The 20983-nt window shown below is 37.8% G+C and overlaps 1 protein-coding gene across 2 annotated transcripts; it reads left to right on the top strand.

Moving 5' to 3' along the window:
• The first annotated feature begins 269 nt into the window (after positions 1-269).
• On the top strand, positions 270-20585 carry LOC139731226 (transmembrane protein 106B-like). Of its 2 annotated transcripts, none has more exons than XM_071642111.1 (8): positions 270-584; positions 2688-2912; positions 7629-7692; positions 8812-8974; positions 12786-12926; positions 14085-14128; positions 17481-17534; positions 20458-20585. In XM_071642111.1, exons 2-8 carry the CDS (start codon positions 2777-2779, stop codon positions 20552-20554), a joined length of 699 nt encoding a protein of 232 aa, XP_071498212.1. In that variant the 5' UTR covers positions 270-584; positions 2688-2776; the 3' UTR covers positions 20555-20585. The 2 variants fall into 2 exon arrangements, with proteins under 2 accessions (XP_071498212.1, XP_071498211.1); XM_071642110.1 differs by lacking the exon at positions 270-584 and adding an exon at positions 641-734.
• The last annotated feature ends 398 nt before the right edge of the window (positions 20586-20983 follow it).

Below are 20983 nucleotides of genomic sequence, written 5' to 3'. Positions count from 1 at the left end.
CCTGCTTCGATCGTGATTGAAGGGAATATGTTTTGGTTTAGTTTGAAATATAAACCCTTCTACCTCTAGTCTCTTCTGATTAGGTTACCTGTAATTATCACATCGTCGTATATGATACTGCTCAAGATTTGTGACAGAAAACCCCAAGAGGGAGCTCGAAACCGCAAGTAGTAATTGTCACGTGACGTCTTCGCGCAACGTACATGCTATACTATGACTGTACTGGAAAACAATAGTTGAAAAGATCGTATGTAGGTCTATATATTTGTTCAATAATGAGAACTGATCTCGCAGTAAGCAGTACCTCCTCGAGTTTGAGTGATCTACTTTGGGTTTTAAAATCTAGTATCGGATTGACCACCATTCAAAGTATAATATGTTTAGAAGTACCCTAATGGACAGCCAGCTATGGTCATGTCATTGCGATTGTGATCTTATGTGACTCTCGTATTTTGGTGAGGCAGACGATCGCAGGAGAATAATTGGTCTTCATTTCCATTCCAGCTAGTGTTTATCTATTTCGGTACGGAAAATCGCTCCCCAGGCGCATACAGGCTGTATTGTGCTGCACCTGCCAATACTGGGTAAGCTGAATCTTGTGACGTGATCTTATCACGATGTGACCAGGGAGGTGAGACAGGTTCCTCTCACCTCCCTGATGTGACACTTGTCGTTACATGGTTTGTAATCAGACGACAGAGATGTGAACGGATCCTCGTGTGACATGACAAGCAGTAAGGTTAAAAGTTATAATTCATGCAACTTATGAAATACTGAACTGGCAGCGAGTAGCACGGCGTATCATCTCTTCGCGACAGCAAGTTAAGAAGGATTTCTAAATTAGGGTTCTACTACTAGGTCTAGATAAAATTTACACCATTACGTAGGCTGGAGAACCCACACACTTTGTGTAGTCCCGGGTATTGCAAAGTGTGTCTGTTTATATTGTGGCTGTGGTCCTCTGCATGCTGCAAGTGCGCAAAGTGATTCAAGATTTCAGAATTCTGCGGGTACAGCCTACAGGGTCAAATCTTATTAATACCTAACTGTGGTACTGATGGTAATTTTATTAACTCTTACTGTGCTAGACCCAAAACCCCTAACGTGCCAGACGTTTTTACCCAACGCCAGAAAGTTCGCGAACTTTAGTGGCAATGTAACATCTAATTTAAAACTGCTATATCTTTGAAACTATTGACTGTTTTGAATTGAGGTCTACACAATTCACAACATATATCAAGAAATAATTGGTCTTTCGTGCCATGCAGTCAGTTTGCTGTAATATCTATCTCAACCTGAAATATTGCAGAAATAATTGATATCATCAAAAATATTGTTAGAAATTTTCGTGTAGTATGGAAAGAAAGAGTCATTCGTGGTTTTTCTTCAATAGAACGCTCCCTTGACTCTGTGAGAAAGTTTTAGAGCTACATCTCCTCTTTCGAATGATAACAAAATTGTCTTCTAGAGTTGTATAATTACACAAATATTGGCAGTTCAATTTGTCTTTTCAATTGCTTTTTTTGCCTCGGTAATTCATTCCCCAATCCGAGTCCTTTAGTCCCAGATCTTGTCTTTGAAACTAAAGTAAATCCCGGGTCCTGGAATGGTGTCTTTTGTCTACTTGAGAAGGAAGCACTGACTAATCCTTCTTTTGTCTATGCCGACTGCGGGTGGGTGCACTCTATTGAAATCGGCAGGCATTTGTTTACAGGTCTACTTTCCGTCTACTATACATGTGCATAGACAAGAACAAAAGCGTGTTCTTCCTTCGTATATGCTAGCATGGGGACGATTAGTGAAGTTCACCAAGACAAAAGGATGAAAGACTTGACCGACGAACGAAAGCTAGACCCACTTTGAGGGACAAAATGAAAGCTGCTCCCGCAGGAGAGCACCCAAGCAGAACAATGCGAGTGGAAATGCATAGACGACACACGCAGATTAAGTAGCATACACACGCATGGTTTATCAATGAGAATTTAGATCTATACACAGCTCGCAGAGGGTGCACTCACTGCGGATTTTCCCGACGCGAAAAAAAAATACATCTAGCTGAAAAAACACGTATTTACTCAAAATTTTCCTATGTAAGTATACTCATATTTTTTGCGGAAACAATGGCTATGCTAATCAGCTACCAGTGCATATCAGTGGCAGTTTCGTGGTGTAACAAATTATGGTACCACAAGAACTTAAATGACCGATGTTTTTCGCGCTCTTCTTAGTCGCCGATCGGCGACCATGGCACGTCAGGACTAAGGTCGCCGACCATGGCATGTTAAGAGTTAAGTATGATTTAATTAGAGAAAAAACTAAACGGAAACAAAACGGGGAAAAAGGTAAAATAAAACTAAAAAAGATGGATATCTTTTGTATTCTATCTTATGTGCGATCATAAAATTAAAAGATAGGCAAGTTAATTATTGTTTTGTTAGACAAGTAAACTATTACATATTGAGAACCATGTCTAGGCTTTGAAAACATCCAACCCTTCCCATATATTTATTGTCATCTTCAGGACAGGTTTATTAACAATCAGCTAGAACATGGTTTCTAATTGCTTTGTAGAAAGTTCTACCAAAAACCAATTTGAATTGATTACATCAATGTCCTGATGAAAACCTTGTTGAAAATTAGAAATTTGGTTTGCAAACTTTAGTTGATGCTGAAATCAATTAATGCAGATGTTGCAGTAGTCCACGATTTATGGACAGATGACTGGACATCACTCTTGAGTTGACTGGGTCAGGCGGAGTAACCCCCCAAGGCCACCATGGACCCTGCATCTGCGGACAAGGACTTTAAACGGGGGTCTACCTCCACCAACAGCACTTCAAACTTCACCTATGAGGAGTTGAGCAATGGCATGACCTGTCCAACCTGCGAAGGGACGGGAAAGATTCCCAGAGGTGAGATCATGACCTGGTTCTGCCCTGTCCAGGGGGCTGTTTCACTTAAAGGGAACGCAAACCCAAAGAGCAATGTGGATTGAGTAAAAGCATTAACATTAGTAGAACACATCAGTGAAAGTTTGAGGAAAATCGGACGATCGATGCAGGAGTTATGAATTTTTAACATTTTGGTGTTGGAACCGCTGGATGAGGAGACTACTAGAGGCTATGACGTATGAGTGGACAACAATATAAAGAAAATATAAAAGGAATTCCACAAAAATTAACTTTTCTAGCAAAATGAAAGAGTACTTGACAAACCGCTTCCAGAAAGCAGGGAGAATAATTGCTACCCCTAACATATAGTATGTCAGTATCAAGTTGATGGACTGTGTAATTTTCATGAAAAATGAATTTTTATTACATTCCCTTTATATTTTCTTTATATTGTAGTCCACTCATACGTCATAACCTCTAGTAGTCTCCTTACCCAGCAGTTCCAACACCAAAACTTTAAAAATTCATAACTTTTGCATCGATTGCTCGATTTTCCTCAAACTTTCACTGATGTGTTTTACTAATGTTACTGCTTTCACTCAACCCACATTGCTCTCGGGGTTTATGTTCCCTTTAAGAAGCTCTAAAATCAATCCTACACCAAATTCAGTTCAACTGATCCTAGAGACAACTGTTGGATCTGTCAGTCCTCATACTTTCTAGATTTCATAGGAACTGTTTCACTTTTATAAGCTATTTGGGAGCAAGAATATTTTGCTCAGGACTGCTATGCCATTTTGTAGAATATGTTTTGAATGTCTGTGTGTCCTTCTTGGCTCCATGACATTTGCTCCTGCGACAATTGCTCCAATGAAATATATGAAGAGTTTGTTCGCAAAAACCGATAAGTCCATATTTGCCAAATGGAGATATTTGCGATTAAAGGTCAAGAAAAATAAAGAGAATAATAAGAATTTTTTTGCTTCTTTTGACCATAACTTCAAAAATGTACCTTTATATGTAGTGACCAATATATCATTTAAAAGGTATTATTTTGTACTTTATGACAGAGACCATACTTCAAAATCTTCAAAAATGGACTTATCGGTTTTTACGAATAAACTCTTCATATGAATGCTAAGCTAAACATATTAAAATTCTATCCAATATAAATATAAACCCTAACCTTAAGCTTAATCCTCACATCAAACTAAACCTAAAACCATATCACAACCCTAACTCTAACCCTAAGTCCTGGGAGAAAATAAAACCATAGCAATTGTCACAGGAGCAAGCATTGTGTCACCGTCCTTTTCAATTACATCTGATCTGAATCTGTCTCAACTTAGGTTCAATGTTTGGCTTGATATAGTTCTCATGCTAACTCAAATCAGGGACCAGGTGTCAAGGAGGAATCTCCTGTATCCATCAGAGGGCATACTTTGAGATAATAAAGTTGATACTGGTACCAACTATTCCAGAATAGCGTTAGAACACAAATACCTTGGTTGCAATGCATTGTATGCCCCAGGTATTCAAATATACCACCAATGTTGAAAAAATATGGATTGTAATTTGAGTGTCAGGCAAGTGTATTTGTAGAGGTTGGAAACTGTGCAAAACAGAGCAGCACGATTTGGTAGAGGTGACTACTCTAGGCACAGTAGCATAACAAATATGAAGCATGAGCTTGGCTGGGAACTGCTGAAACACCGACGCAGAGTAGGATGCATCAACACATTCCTTAAAGCGCCTGCGGGTCGCCTATCTATCCCAGTTTGTAAAGCCCTGCGTCCGATCAAAAGGGTTCTCCAGAAGTCATCATCTACAAGTTATATCCCAATCGCCACAAACAAAAACTGCTAAGTACTCATTCATCCCAGGAACTATCACAGATTGGAACGCGCTCCCACCGACAGTCACAGGCATCACAAACAAAGACTCATTCAAAGCAGTAATCCTTCATTACATCCAAGAGCAAAGCAACTAGTTTCTAAACCTCTCTGTCCGCGCAATAAACACCAGCGCACCCCCTGTCCGGTTGGCCCCTACTTAGGGGTGTTTGACAGTATCATAGAAGAAGAAGAAGAAAAAGAAGAAAAGAAAAAAGAAAAAGAAGAAGAAGAGGAAGAACTTTCTAGAATGGTATGTGATGTCATTTGCCATCTGATGGTATTGATTCATGGTGAAAATATAGGATCTACCATCAAAATAAACCCTGTTTGCCCCAGGATTTATCAGATGATGTTCATCAAAGTACTGTGAAGTCATGTGAAATATAGTGTACTTTGTACTTCCTGCTCCAGTAGAAACTATTAAGGGTGCTCTGTTGTTTTTAATTGAATTGAATTGAATTGAATTGAATTGAATTGATTGTTTTATTGTCCACAATGTGAAGGTGGAAATGCGCCTTCCACCAGCGATACAGTACATACAAGAGATACAAACAGATAACAATTTTCAAAAGAAGAACATATATATGCGTCACAAATTACGAATAACATGAAAAATGTTTTGCAATACTTGTTGCAGAAAATAAAGATAATAACCGTTATATAATTCATAATGCATATTATATTAATATTTCATTCAATTAATCAATTTAAATAAATTCCATAATTGTTATAATTATCATAAAAAATTCAACTTTCAACAAATCTCCCACTTCTAATCAACATTATTTTCCTTCATTTACAACTTATCATTCATCTTCAAATACATTATCTTCTCTATAATATCTATATTAACATAGTTATTATAGTGTTATTATAATTTATTGTTACAAATGATTATAATTTGTATGGAAGTTGTTTTCTTGTTTTACCTGCATTTGCCCCCACATATTTATTTTCTTTGGCTTGTTTTTTCTGATTTTGGTAAATACCTTTAATCTTCAGAAGGAAGGTTCCCCTGCCTGAAATTAGTGATATCAAACAATAGATTTAAAAAATTTGATAGGGAGAAACAATGGGAAAAGAACAAAACTTTGAGTGAAGATACTGTCCTTTAGCTAAAAACAGGGCTGCCAACTCTCACTCATTGAGAGTGAGACTCACTCCTTTTGGTCCTTTCTCACTCTAAACTTTATTTCATTTGCATGCATTTCTATTGATCTCACTCATTTTGACTTCTAAATTACAGCATTGGCCTATGGGAGTCTCACTCTCAACTAGTTTCCAGTGTTGGCAGCCCTGTAAAAAATTATCTGTTGGTTACCTAACCGTGACATGGCTGGCTTGAAAATTGTTCTATTTTATTGTTGCTGGAAAGTGTAATCTTTGTAACAACTCCTTAGAGTAAGTGGTTAAAGTGCAATAGGGTTTTTATTTTGAGCAGCTCATTTAACATCTAGAACATATCTTTTAAACATTTAATCCAAAAGCGAAACAAGGTTCAGAATTCTGAAGGTTTGTTAGTTTGCACAGTATATTTTCTGATTAACAAACCTTGTTTCATTTTTTTGATAAATGAACTTTCAGAACAATGAACCTGATTTTTTTTTTAGAATAACAAACCTAAAGACCAACAAACTTTATTTCATTTTTCCAATTGACAAACCTCTGGAGTAACAAATCTTATTTCATCTCTGGAAGTGTGAACCTTTGGAATTACAAACCTGCAGAATACGGCACAAATGTTTAATTTAAGAAACCCTTTTTTTTTTTTTCATTTTCGGATTCACAAACCTCGAGGTATTGGGAATTTGTGTGTTTTTAAATGATGAACCTTCAGAGTGCTCAACAAACCTTATTTCCTTTTCGGATTGACAGACTTTCGGAATAACAAACTTTATTTCATCTTTGGAAGTAGGAACCGTCGAATATTGAATCTGTGGCATAATGGCACAAATGCTTAGAATGACAAACCTTATTCCTTTTAAGATTAACAAACCTTTGGAATAAACATCACCTGATAAGGTTACATAAGTAAGTGTGCCAATTGTGACATTTCTCTAGCGTAATGAATGACAATTCTCAAAAAGTCACATCTCAGTTAAACTCAGCCAATTTTCAAGGGGCCCATGGAAAGCAAGGTAGTCATAAACAGTATTCATGCATCCATATATTTTTTTTTATTTAAGGATTTAATGGATTTGTAACAGATTTATTGCAGTGGTTTCATTGCATTTTTTTTTTTTGCAATGAATTCTCTCTGCAGCTCTGTTCAGCCAATTGTTACAAGATTGTATTGTGTTTATATGCCTGTTCCTGTGCCCTGAGTTCATATTGAAGCAGAAGAGAAAGGCCTTTGTAATCACCATTTATTCATCGCTATCTCTCTTGCATTTAAAGGGGGAATGATGCCAAAATGTATGTGGATTGAGTGAATGCAGCAATATTAGTAGAACACATCTAGGTGAAGTTAAGGAAAATTGGTTTACAAGTTTGGGATGAAATATCTTGTTGACCATGGTTACTAGTGTCAGATGTGTTTCACCCTGACTGAACTGTGTTCTGAATAAAATCATGGACAATTTGAATTGTTACCTGTGATGTAAGTACTGATGCAAAACACTTACCTGTAACTACCCTTGCATGGTGTGCTCTGTTTCCTTAAGTAGCACACTCATAACTGTTCTTAAGTTTATATCTGTGTTGAATGGAGGTAATGGTTCTCTTATCACCATGCATAATGTGCTCTGTTGCCTTAACACACTCGTGACTGTTCTGTATTTCTGTGATAAATTGAGGTAATGGTTCTCCTATCACTCTCTGTCCATGTTTCTCCATACATCAGGAAGAGAAGACGACCTGGTAGCCTTGATTCCATTCACTGATGACAGATTGAAACCGAGGAGAACGTGAGTCGGGGAGAGTTCCATAGATTGGCACGTAAATATAATGTGACTAGTTTCACATACAATGTACTTTTGATGGCTTAAGATTTTATTGTACGTGTAAAGGTCACTTTTGAGTAGGAGAAAGAGAAACACACTTGTGCTGTGAGTGAGGCAGATCTTATCATACGTATAGAACAGTCTTCTTCCTACTTGTGGATCTTAACTTGTCATACATTCTACCAGGTGGATGCCAGTGCTCCAGTACACAAACATGTTCACTGTATGTTTGGTGCATCGTTCACAGCAGAATTGCTTTGCCTCCAAAGCATTCTTGCCAGGGAAATGAAGCATTATATTTATGTGTTCAAACAAAATGCAAACAAACAAACAAACAAACAAACAAACTAAGAATATCAACACCATTAACAACAGAGGTAGTGCATCAGTGCAATTCAAGATTCATATGAGATATATTTATATTATACATAAAGATAAATACACATACGTGCCTTATCAGTTTTGTGCAAAGGTGATGGGGGATTGAATGAAATCGTAACAGAACAACAGATAAGTACTGAAGAAAGTCATAGGGGAACTAAAAGGCCCGATTTCACAAAGGTGGTTTAAACTTAGACCATTGTAGAAATTAAGACCATGGATGGTCTGAAATAAGCGTGAAATAAGCGTATTGTCTTGTGTGACTGTGGGTGCGAAGATTTGAGCACTCTCCTCAAGCGAACTGAATCGTATTGAATCCACGCCAGAGGAGCACTCGAATGCTCCTAAAGAACACACCAAACTGAACCAAGCCAAAAGTGGACCACTTCCTGGTGTGCTCCAAAAGGGTACGGTACCAAAAGTTTGTATGTGAAGAATGTGCGTAACATGCACATACAAGTATTATACTGTATGTCATAATGCAGAGAGTTCATTCTCTGTGTTTGGGACATCTGTAAGTAGTTAAGCGCACCAAGTGAATGACCCTCTTGATAAAAAATTTGTGACCCCCTCTAAAAGTAACTCATGAGGTATGCTTTCTCCACAGGTGCTCGAACGCTCCAAGTCTGACACAGTACAGTTCAGTATGCTTTGGTTTGCTGTAGAGCACTCGAATGCACCCTGTGTGTTTTCCCTATGCAGGTGGCTGTATGTCTTCCTCTCCATACTTGCCTGTGCTGTGGTTGCTGGCATCCTCGTAGCCTTCCTCATACCCCGGCCGATTCTTCTACAGCAGCTTGGGGACGTCCAGACAGTGGCCACCTGGTACAACACCTCCAAACCTGAAATGAAGCTCACTCTGCAGGTAGAGTAATGTGCACTTGTACACCACTTTTTTTCTTTTTTTCTTTTTTTTTTGGTAAAGTTCCAGGCAATGATTACATAGAATAGTAACATCATCAGCAGAGACTCCAACTCTCCCGTTTTTGACGGTAGATCTCCCGCCGAAAACCCATTTTTGCAAAATCTCCCGTTCTCCCGGTTATGATTTAATTTCTCCCGCCCTGGCTCTGTGTCTCCCGTTGGAAAGGATTTCTTACTTATTGCTATCATATGTTGAAAAAATAAGCCTTAGCTAGCACTAGAGAGCATCTAGAACCTGGGAATTTCGCGCTTCGCACCCATCACTTGGAATCTCCCGTCTGCTAGGGGTTTCAGGCGGGAGAATCTCCAGATCAGAAGGTGCTTTGGGTTGGAGTCTCTGCATCAGGTTGTACTGAGCATGGTAACAATTATACAGAATTTAATTATTACCATAACATAGCAAAGGAAAAAAGAAGAAGAAAATTAAAAAACTTTGTTTCTTTGAATTTTGTACTGCTGTCACAAAAAAAAAAACCCACCAAAATTATAAAAAACAAAGTAAAGACAAAAGGAACCTTCTTATCAAAATGGAAAACCTAACAAGCCCATACCCCTTTCCCCTCTCCCCATGGCAAGTTTCCCCCTGCTCTCGTCTGAACCTTAGATAACGTTTAACCCATAAACCTAAATTAACTTCCTACAGCCACCTTCCCAACATAATTTAATACACAAATATACTTTGCCTTGAGGGTTTCTTGTTAAAAACTATAGGATAGGTGCACCGAGGCCTATAGTTTGAACAAGAAACTCGAAATTAGGCAAAGTATATTTGTTTTATATTTTGGATCAAAAATTCAAACAAAAGAAGGGGAAATGGGGGGAAATGCAAAACGAGAAGTTGTATGGTGGGTGCAATGTTGTGAAGGGATCCTACATTGACCATAAGAAGCATGCAGCAGCACACGATGTCAGAACTGCATGCTTTGTGATATTAGTTAAAAATGTTACATTTTAATTGTGACGCACGGTGTGAAGCGATGTGCAATGTCAGAATTGTTTTTGTTGCATCACAATTGTTTTGTTAGAAATTGATACATTTCACAGAGTGACGATACGAGCAGTGCGCAATGTCAAAATTGCTTTGTGACGTCACAATTGTTTTAATAGAAATTGTTACATTTTAGAGAGTGACGGGTACAAAGCTGTGCACAATTTCAGAATTGCTTTGTGACATCATTTTGCAAATAGTATACTATTTGCAAAATGTCGACATAGAAGTGATGTAATTTTGCAAATAGTACTTTATGGAGTGTCAACTTTCTGACATAGCTGAAAATACCTGTAATCACGTGAAGCTCTTTCAACCAATCACCAGAGGATAGATTTTTGATCCAAAATATAAAATGTCCTATTTTCTATCCTCTAGTCCCCTTTCTCCTATCCTGCATCTGCCCCACCCTTCCTGTGAATGCACACATACACATACACACACACACACACACACGCACTGGAAAATTTATAAATTATACATCTTTTTGTGTTTGCATTCATGGACACAAACATACATGTTTGCAGAAGCATAGTACATGACTTTTTATTAATTCATTTTATATCTGTTTTGATGATAGTAGTATGATTACCTGAGCATGAGTTCATAAGCATGTCAAGTACAAATTAATTTTAAATTTCGATTTGTTTTGTACTTGTCATAGTGTTAGGGGAACCCATGTACTACATGTATCTGATATGTGTTGCAAAGTCACATACCTATACATAGATGCGTGTACCAGTTCCTGTAGCACATAAGCGAGATTACTTCAAATTGTGGTGAAAGGATAATTACCTGCTATTGTACTTTCAAGATGCAGATTCATCGTAAAATGAATGTCCTTATTCAAATTTCCTCAGAGTGCTGTTCAGTATAATCCCCAAACTCTCTGCAACTTGGATTGATCAAACGATGAAAACTTTTAATAGCATTGTGCAACATGCTGTACTATTAATAGGGGATCTAACTATTAACCCTAAAAAGACTGGGCTATTTTGGTAGCTCGAAAGACTGGGGGGGGGGGGGGGGGGGCCTAAAGGGCCCCCCCTTATGATCTCGGCCGTGGATCGCGCGATCGCCGCGAAAATTTGCACAATGGTAGCGTGCGATGTAGTCTACAAGATCGTATATTTAAATTTTCCAAAATAGTCTTCTTTTATTTTATTTTGATTAAATATGCTAATTTATGCGAGAAATCACACTCTTTGATCTAAATCAGTAAACAAAGCTCCAAAAGTGCTCATTTTTGGTCTAATTATTCTTTGTGGCATTCTTAGCAAATGCACTTGAAAAAAAATTCGGTATCAAAATTAATTTCTTATTTATTTTATTGTTTCATGAATTTCTTATGTATTTCTTTGTTTTTTCGACCTTTTGTTTTTGTTGTTTTTTTTAACAAAATTTGTGGCGGACACTTTTTGAAGCATAATACTCCTAAAACAAATTAATTTTAGCCATTGAGAGTAAAAATAAGCATATTTATATGAACCATGTGAAAAAACTCAATTTGCATTGACTTTGTGCACAAAATCACATTTTTGAGCCATTTTCGGCCTCACATGCATGTACAAAATGTTATGTAACTTCAGAACCGTACCCCCGGGCGTCACAAATTTGGTGTCAAAATGTGCGGGAAACTTGAAAGAAAAAAGTCATAAAGCATCGCGGCGAGAGCATTGCGTGTTGCAGAGATATCGCGCGAAATGTCGAGGGGGGGGGCCTTTTAGGCCCCCCCCCCAGTCTTTTTAGGGTTAAGACACTTGGAGAGCTCAGACCTCTGCCAAGCCAGCAACTCATTTCCGTCCATACACGCATGCAATTTCACAAAATATAGAAGCTGTTTGTTTACATCATCAGCTTCCAGCTGCACGGCTCCCGAGCATGCACTTTTAGTAGTGCGCGTATCTAAACCTCCAGTGTGTGCAGTGTGAACCCCCAAGTTCATTGACCTTATATGCCAAAAGATTAAAAAATCCTTTAAAAAATCCATAAAAATATCTAGATCACTACCAAAATTTAATCATCTATTCCTTGTGTCATTATCAACTTTTCGTGCAAGTTTCACTCGAATCCGTTCACAACTTTTTGAATTATTTTGCAAACAGACAAACCAACGTCAATGATCACATAACCTCCTTCCTTGGCGGAGGTAGATGTATGTAGTTGTGAATGCCCAGCTTCAAGAATAGATCTTTGTCCAATACAGGGTATGTGACTAGGACCAGTACCAGGTCAGCAGTAGGTGTGGGAGGATGGGAATGTGTTGTGTGATGCAACACATTGCATCATCACATTACCTGCATAAAGTGTTAGATCATAAAAAAGAAAAAGCATGGAAAGCTGACAATTTTGGCAATAAACTTGCACATCTTTCTAACTTCTTTTGGGGTTATTTGCCTTCAATAAAGTATGGCAAGTTATGTGGCGATTTGGAACTTAGCATCTGGTAAACTCATATCTGTCAAACTCCCTCCCCCCCCCCAAAAAAAAAAACAACAACAAACAAACAAACAAACAAAAACAACACCCAAACCAAAACACACAAATGATGATTACTTTTTTCATACATTATATGGCTTTACCTTGGCTTACCCATATAAAGACAGATCATAAAAGAAGAAAATTGCCTGTAAAGCCAAGTCACAGCAGTATTGACAGATGATGAATTGCAAATTTTGCACATTAACACATTAAGGTTTACAGAAAATGAGTCAGAACATGTTTTGAATGAAATTATGAAAGTGATCATTTTTGTGTTTACCAGACGGACTTTGAGGTGTACAACTACAACTTCTTTTCGCTCACTGAGCAGTCGATGTCAATCATGGCCAGATGGAGTGAGCAAGCGATTGGAACAAATGTCACTGTGCTGAACGCCACCACCGGTGGTAGGCAGAGTCATCAGGTATGTTGTGCACCTTCTCCTTGTCTTTCCTGTGGTCTTACTTCTTGAAGAAGGAGCAACCTAATTCAAGGAACAAATCATGCATGTGAAGGGAGAGTTGAGTTTAATACCTCGACAGAAAACAAAGCGCAAATAAAGACCCACAGAACAGTGAAACATGGCACATTTTGTGTAATTGTGGTGGGAAAGCCCCTCCCCCAACTAAAGATTATGGATTGCTAAATACATGTATATAAATTTGTTTTCTAGTGTGTGTTAGCCAACACATGTACAAGACTTGTGCTAGAATGACATCATTCCCTCGCCTATCATACCATAATTGCCAACGTATCAGTCCAGTGAAAGGAGAAGATTGGCAAAAGGTGTGTTCGTGTTCTGTTGTGTACAATAACTTTCTCATTTCTTATCAAATTTTGAGGAAAGGATTTTTTTTTTCTGTTCCGTATGTGTGGCTTTGGTTTCTTCGTTTTTATGTCATTTCTTCTTTTTTTTTAAATGTCATTCTCGTGTACAGGAAGCCCTGTTTTAACAAGTTTGCTTACGAAGTACCACTTTCAACAGAGCGTATTTTGCAGCCCTGATTTTCCATTTTTCTTTTTACCTATTCTCTTTTTAGTACGTTTTCATGGCACCCGTTATAGCACAGTAAAATCTGTAGTCCAGGTGACCTTGTTATATTATTATATTATAATTTTCCTGTAGCTTGTGAATGTACATAATCTTGACCAAACTCTTCACATAAAAAAGATACAGGCAACAACCTTTGATCAGAAATTTAGAAATGAACCTACCATATTTCCACATCTTTTGAGCCAGGGAAGAATAACATTGTTTTCATTCAAATAATAGGATTTGTTTTGTCTCATGTAAAGTGATATGATTTGTCCTGTTTCTATCTTTATTTTTTCTTTGTTACAGGAATGAAAATGATGTAAAATCTATTTAGTGAAAAGCACTCCCCATTGTATCAGGGAATTTTCTTCAGTAGCAACTGACTTCAATGTGATGAACAATCTTGTGTATCAAAGATAATTCCTTTTGTTATATTGATGTTATTGCTGTGTACTTTGGTCTCACTTCATAAATTTGGTTTGTGATTTGTCACGGCAGTTGAAAAATAAAATTAACTGTCCATTTGTATCTACCCTTGTCTTACAGTTTTCAGCCAATGTGACAGTTACAATAACAGAGAGTGTCTTAGTGTAAGTATCAGAGTATATTTTGTCTTCGATGGGCTTTAAGATGGATTACTGTAAAACCAGAAATATTCACAACATTAGATTTTTGTCGAGCCCACCGAAGGTGTGCGGAGACTAAGGGATAGCCTGCGGCGTCTGTCCGTCCTTCGTCCGTCCGTCATCTGTCCGTGACGCTACAAAAACTTGAATAACTCTCTACTGAGGATATCAATTTCAATCAAACTTGGAGGGAAGAGTGGTTATACAAAGTTACACATTGTACCAAACATGAAGGTCACCTCAAGGTCAAAGGTTACAGGCAGAGGTCAATGGACTTTAGGGCCCAATGTTAAGTTTTTACGGCACATTTCTATTATGGCTCATAAATTTTGATGTATATGTCCGTTTGTGACCAAACTCAGATGGTACATGTCCCTTGGGAAGTTAAAGGTCACCATAAGGTCAAAGGTCACAGACAGGGGTCAACGAACTTTAAGGGTCCATTGTTAAGTTTTTATGGCGCGTTTCGATTATGGTTCATAACTTTTGATCCCTATGTCCGTTTGTGACCAAACTTGGATGGTAGATGTCCCTTGGGGAGTTGAAGGTTACCACAAGGTCAAAGGTCACAGACAGGGGACAACAAACTTTTAGGGCCCAATGTTAAGTTTTTACGGCGCGTTTCGATTATGAATGATAACTTTTGATCCCTATGTCCTTTAGTGACCAAACTTGGATGGTAGATTTCCCTTGGGGAGTTGAATGCCATCACAAGGTCAAAGGTCACAGGCAGGGGTCAACAAACTTTTAGGGCCCAATGCTAAGTTTTTATGGCGCGTTTCGATTATGAATGATAACTTTTGATCCCTATGTCCGTTAGTGACCAAACCTGGATGGTAAATGTCCCTTAGGGAGTTGAAGGTCACCACAAGGTCAAAGGTCATAGGCGGGTCAATGAACTTCGGGGAATTAGAAAACATTAATTTCTTATATGCAAATGGGCGAGACACAATTTGGCACTTGCCTTGTTGTGAATTAGAGCCAGTGACCTTTTTCATGGCATGAAATTTTTGCAAATTGTCACTGGCATTCAATGCATACGATAGTGTGGACAAAAACTTTTGTATGCATTTTGCTTTCACGAATCTTGGCTCATTGTGAAAATCTCAAAAATTTTATGCATGCAAAAATGTATGGTTTTCCAGTATTCCTCATGACCGCTAATACCTTGATGTTTTCAAAGAAAATGTAGCATGCACTCAATACAGACACTTGCTGTGTGACGGTATCAATATCTAGAAGTGTTGGTCGAGAAATTCATTTTAAAGCATAATACATTTTGTGCACCATGTACGTCTGCTCTCTTTAAAGCTGCCACTGGCAGTGCTACAGGTGTATGCATGTCAGCTAACCTTGCACAAACTTAACTTCACAGTCCAATCAAGTCCCTCCAAGAACTCTCAAGATTAACCCTTAAATGACCAGCACATCAGAGTGTCATTGCCCAAGAGCATGTCATAGGTTGGGTCAACAGAGATATGAGGGGCATACAGGAACTTGGGACTTTCCTCTGAAACTTGATCAAGTGCCATTTTCTGTTTTCAGGGGCTCTGCTGGGTGCGCATGGCACCACTAGTTCATAAGAGTCAATGATGCCCCTCACCGACTCACATGATATGCACAATTGCAATGTCAGTGGATGACAAATAGAGCTTGTGTGCATCAAATTGCTCTCTTCTGAAACATTTTATCAAGGTGCAGCTTAAGCGCTTAATGACTGTTTAGTGATGCAATGCACTTTAATTTCATTTCAGCAAATATCACAACAATTTTTTGAAAAAGCCCCAATGCAGTGCAATACCCAATACTGTACTTGATCAAATCAAGTTTGTTACTCCAGTGTCTGTAATTGTGTGAATCATCTTGGGCTGTTTATTCAAATGATTGGGTTTTATTAAGTCCTTGACTTACAAGTGATTTTCTTCATCATTTCCTGTACATTTGGACATTTTGGGAAAGTAAAATTCATGTTCAGGCAAGCGTTTTGCAACAATTTGATAATCTACTCGCCCATCTGGTCAAGTGGTTGAAAAAAAAGAGAAAAAAGTTATGCAGCACCCTGACTTCATCATATAGTTGAGCTATGTTGTTCTAATAAGAATCATCCAACTATCCTTTAGAAGTCAGTACGTGTGTGCTATGACAGAGCGCATAGCATGAACTTATCGGGAGAACACTAGCCCAATAGCATGTCTTTCCTTCTATATTCCTCTCCCCAAAACATTATTTTTGTCTGCTTTATGTGAGTGTGTCATCAAGGTGCATATCATATCGTGGGATATAAATCTGTTTTTGTTTCTTGAACCCACAGAGCATAACAGAGAATATCAAGTCTAGATCAGAAAATATAAGGAGTAAAAATCTCAAAATTATTTCCATGATGAAACTTATGAATTGTTAACTTTAAGCATCCATAAATGAAGGAATGTAAAACATTGACTTTTATTCCATTGATGTTTTATGGAATTTACAAACTCCAGTTTTATTTCATTTAAATAATGTTTATACATGAGGCTACCTTTGACAATGCCTGATGAGTTCTAGAGAAGCAAAAAATAGATAGAATTCTATTGTGGGTAATTACCACTTCATCAGCCATAGCCAACTGCACAGTAACCACTGTGAATCTTTTCGCATCTACCGTGGATTGTTGTTGTTCTTTTTTTTTCACTCATTTAAGACTAGTCCGTGGTATTTGCTGGCGGGTATGTATGTTAAATGTGTGGTATAATAAAAATAACTAGTTCTTAACTCTTTATATGCCACGTTCGCATGCCCGACTCAATTAACAGTGTGCCAACTTCGCATATTCTGCTCAAACGCACAAATTCACCCAAACCGATCAATAAATCGCCAAATACCACAGTACAATGAAAGTGTTTCATGTGATTCCGTTCCTCTCATATGTAACTTGCTTTTTATGTGGTGATAGACTAGCAAGTGGTGTCCCCTACTGGATTTGTGTGTAAATTCTAAGTTTCTGTCACTATTTCATGTACAGATGTCATGTTTTGCTGTAATGTAGCTACTGGTCATTTGAAAGAAAAACATACCTACAATTTCCATGAAAGCAAAACTTGGCGTGTTTTTTACAACTTTGCTCACTACATGTCAAGTTTAGAAATCTATAAAAGTCACATAGATTTGAAAAACAGAATGTTTTCTCAAAGTATTTCAAGCTACCTTTCATTTATGGCTACGTTATTGACTCAGAATGATGTGGTACCCAAGGGGTTTCCATCACAGCACATAAAGCGTTTATGGGCTAGGATCAAGTTTGTTAAAGTTGTGTTCATTCTTGTCTTTCTTCTTACAGATCGCACTGTGTTGGAACAGCAACACCAAGTCATTTGATCTACATGCAGTTCACGTGAGTATGGATATGCTGAAATTTTCAGGCCTCCACCCCAAAAGAGGCCTGAAGAATTATGTTTTTAGGTTGTCCATTCATCTGTCCCAAATCTCATCATGATTCCAAAAAATATGTACGAAGGATTTTTTTTTTTCCGGGGGGAGGGGTACACATGATGCAAGTAAGCTACGTACTTGAAGGGTCAGATGCCCTGATTATTATTTTTTTTCAGCAAAATCCTGCAAGATCAAATGTTGCAGACTTTTGCTAATTGTGGAATTTTCGTTTCAACAAAGAAAATGGTGTAGCTGTGAATTATATTGAAGATTTGTCACATTAACCCGTTCCTTCCGCAATTCTCTGAGTGCCTTTAATGCCCCCAAACGAGATTCTTTTCGCCCGTCGACAGAGAGGCACACAGGTTGGAAATCCAGCTGTGTGAAGGCAGCCAAGCGGTTCATTGTGTCCCCCTTTCTACGGTCAACTACATGTGCCCGTGAACAATGGAAATATCGATCGGGTGCGAGGTATGAATAGAGGGTGCGAGGTATGAATAGAGCGTGCGCTGATGAGCTCTCAGAATCTTTTGTTCTACACAAAACCAGGTACCTGAATGAGGTGACTGGGGTCAGCGAACCCGCATTTCTAACTGATCTCAGCCTTGATCATTATGTACATGTTCGTACGAGTTTACAGCAGAACAAGCAAAAAACTAAATCAGGAAAAGGTACATAATACTGTAAAACCCCCTTTTTTAAACAGCAGGAGAACAAATCCTGATAGAATAAACTCTGATCTTTTTATCAAACCCACTTTTCTGAGCATTTTAACACAAAGAAACATGAATTTAGGCCACTGAAGCAGGCACCCTTGTCTTCATTTTGTGAACCTGGTAAACCAGGTTCCCGTAAGGAACGGGTTAAGATTCGAATGAACAATATTAAAAATCATTAGTGCAGTATGTAGTGTGTTGTTTTCTTTCTCCTTTCTTGCACTGAATTACATAGAATGCACTGTATATGTGACCCTGCACCACTAAACGAACAAAAAGTTGCCAGACATGGATTTTTAGTTAAGGTCAGATTCTGAAAGAGCAGACTCTAAGCTTTAAAATGATATATAACTCAATCCAAATGGACTCTCCTAACCTATCTAAATATTGGAAAGAAAGTACACACTCTTGATAAGTGTGAACTGAGAAAAGAAGCTCTGAAGAACAGGGTCTATTCAAGCGCTTAATCTTTACCAAGCTGTGCTAGCTGTGCGATGAATGGAACAAATAACGGGATGATAAACCACCAGAGCAACAACAATGAAAGGATTATCAGATAAAGCTGAATTTGTATATGCTTTATTAACACATTCTGTTGATTTTTTTTTTTTTTTATATCCAAGTGATGTTTTATTTGGTACTCATCATATAACATTTTTGAAGCAATCACAGCTGAGAGATATATGACAAAGAATACATTTTTTTCAGTTTCTTAATTATACATGCACATTTTTCTCTTAAATTTTGTTGTCTGTGTGGGTTTATAATGGAAAGGAATGATAAAGCTGACATAGCCGGAAGGTTGCCAACGACATGTAGAGTGGTAGGCGCATGTACACAATCTAATTATTTGAAATCTATGCCATATCGACAGAGAGAGAGAGAAAAAAAAAATGCAACATGAAAACGCCATGGCGTAAACGTTCAGTGAAAAAATAACTAAAGCTCGATTAACCGCTGAGTGGATCCCATTTCCGGTTTAATACGCACATTAATCTTTCCTTGTCTCTTTGCAATATAACACTCTTCACGCTATGATTTTGATAACATAGCCTTAAAAGAGGACAAACTGGGAAAAGTATTGTTACATTTGCTTGCATAAATACATCTTTTTCCTATAAGTAAAATATGGTTTACCAGTGTTTTGTTTATATCAATCTCTATAACTCCAATTAATACAGTCTTCACATTAAGGGATGACAAATCTATAATCGTAAGAAAAGATGTTATTTCCCTCCAAAATGTTTGTGACACCTTACAGTTCCACATAATGTGTTCAATCGTTTCATTCTCAGTACATCCAAATGAACACAAAGGGGAATATACTAACTTCATTTTAAACAACTTATAATTCAATGGTAATTTTATTAAGTATCTTAAACTGAAATTCTCTGCTTCTTGCATCAATTGACGCTTGCACTATAAGTTTACGTGCTTTACCTATATCCCGCTCTGTCATATGAAAATTAGACTGCATTCTAAAAGTACTAACAGGCGTTTCATATTTAAGTTCTACTAATAAATCATAAAAAAAATGTCTGCTCTTTAATCGGGCACTCAGACGTAAGCGTTCCGGAAGAACGACAATGTCTTTTACGACTTGCTGAAATTCTGCACCAACTGATAAAACCTGTATTTCTGTGTTCTTTTTTAACAGCCGACCAAATACCTTGTAACCTCAGATAATCATTAATATCAATACCAAATTCTACTTGTAAAACATGAAAATCTTTAACATTCTGTTGATGATCAATGCCAACTTTCAAAGCAGCAGCGTTATCCCTTCTAAAAATATTGGAGTTGAAAGTGATGAGCATGGACAGGGTTTTTAAGAAATGAAAACAGGACTCTTTGAGAAACACCTAATCACACTATTCTACCAAAAAAGTGTTCCAGAAAAACTGCTTAAAACCCAATTTCCTTATCGTTTTATGATCCCAAACTTTAGTATAATGTAGAAGATGACTTGCTCTTTCAGAAAATATGAACAAGTCAAGATTGGCTAGGTTGACCTATTTCACATATTTTCAGCTCTCACACAAAATCAGTGCGTGCAACTTTTTGTTTGTTTTGTAATGCACGGTCACATGTGCCTATCTATGCCAACTGTCTGACCTAGACTGTGTTTTTAAAACCTCTGTTCCAATTTTTTTCTTTCTCGTCGTGAAGGTCTGAATTCCAGTATCGTTTGATGTCTCAAGACCAGCAGGAAACTGACATTTACTACAAGCCTGTAAGCTGCTCACCTCTTCCTGGCCCATCGTAGCCCCAGATGGATCTCCGACTTTAGCTTCGTGATGATTCCATGCATGCAGAGGAAATTGAAATTGGCCTGCCTAAGACTATGAGAGACATCTGCTTCTTGAAGCATCAACATTTTATGAGCACTATATGGAATTGGGAATTTGGATTTTGAAAAAAAAAAATCAATACTAACACTCACTGCTAAAAACAGAAACAAAACCATAAAAGGAAAATAAATGACAAATAAAAATACATTGTATCCTCCACCAACAGTTAAGGTGCACTAACACTTTCACTTGTATTGTTAGATGTCAACCATCAAATAGTTTTCAACTTCTAGATGTAGTTGGAGGGGAATGTGAAGGGTGGTGGATTCATTAACACCTGGCTAGTTATGGGTAATTATCCTGTTCGTTGTGGCCATGAATTTCATCCTGTTAGTAATGTCAAT

Source organism: Diadema antillarum, unplaced genomic scaffold (genome assembly GCF_040938485.1).
Source record: "Diadema antillarum isolate AM-2024a unplaced genomic scaffold, OU_Dant_1.0 seq00000367_RagTag, whole genome shotgun sequence".
In the NCBI taxonomy this organism is placed as follows: Eukaryota; Metazoa; Echinodermata; class Echinoidea; order Diadematoida; family Diadematidae; genus Diadema; species Diadema antillarum.
This window is presented reverse-complemented; position numbering and strand designations above follow the sequence as displayed.

Coding starts and splice junctions, on each gene's coding strand:
- LOC139731226 (XM_071642111.1), top strand. CDS start 2,777: ATGGACCCTGCATCTGCGGACAAGGACTTTAAACGGGGGTCTACCTCC. Junction 2,913..7,628: donor GACGGGAAAGATTCCCAGAG/GTGAGATCATGA, acceptor TCCATACATCAG/GAAGAGAAGACGACCTGGTA. Junction 12,927..14,084: donor GTGGTAGGCAGAGTCATCAG/GTATGTTGTGCA, acceptor CTTGTCTTACAG/TTTTCAGCCAATGTGACAGT.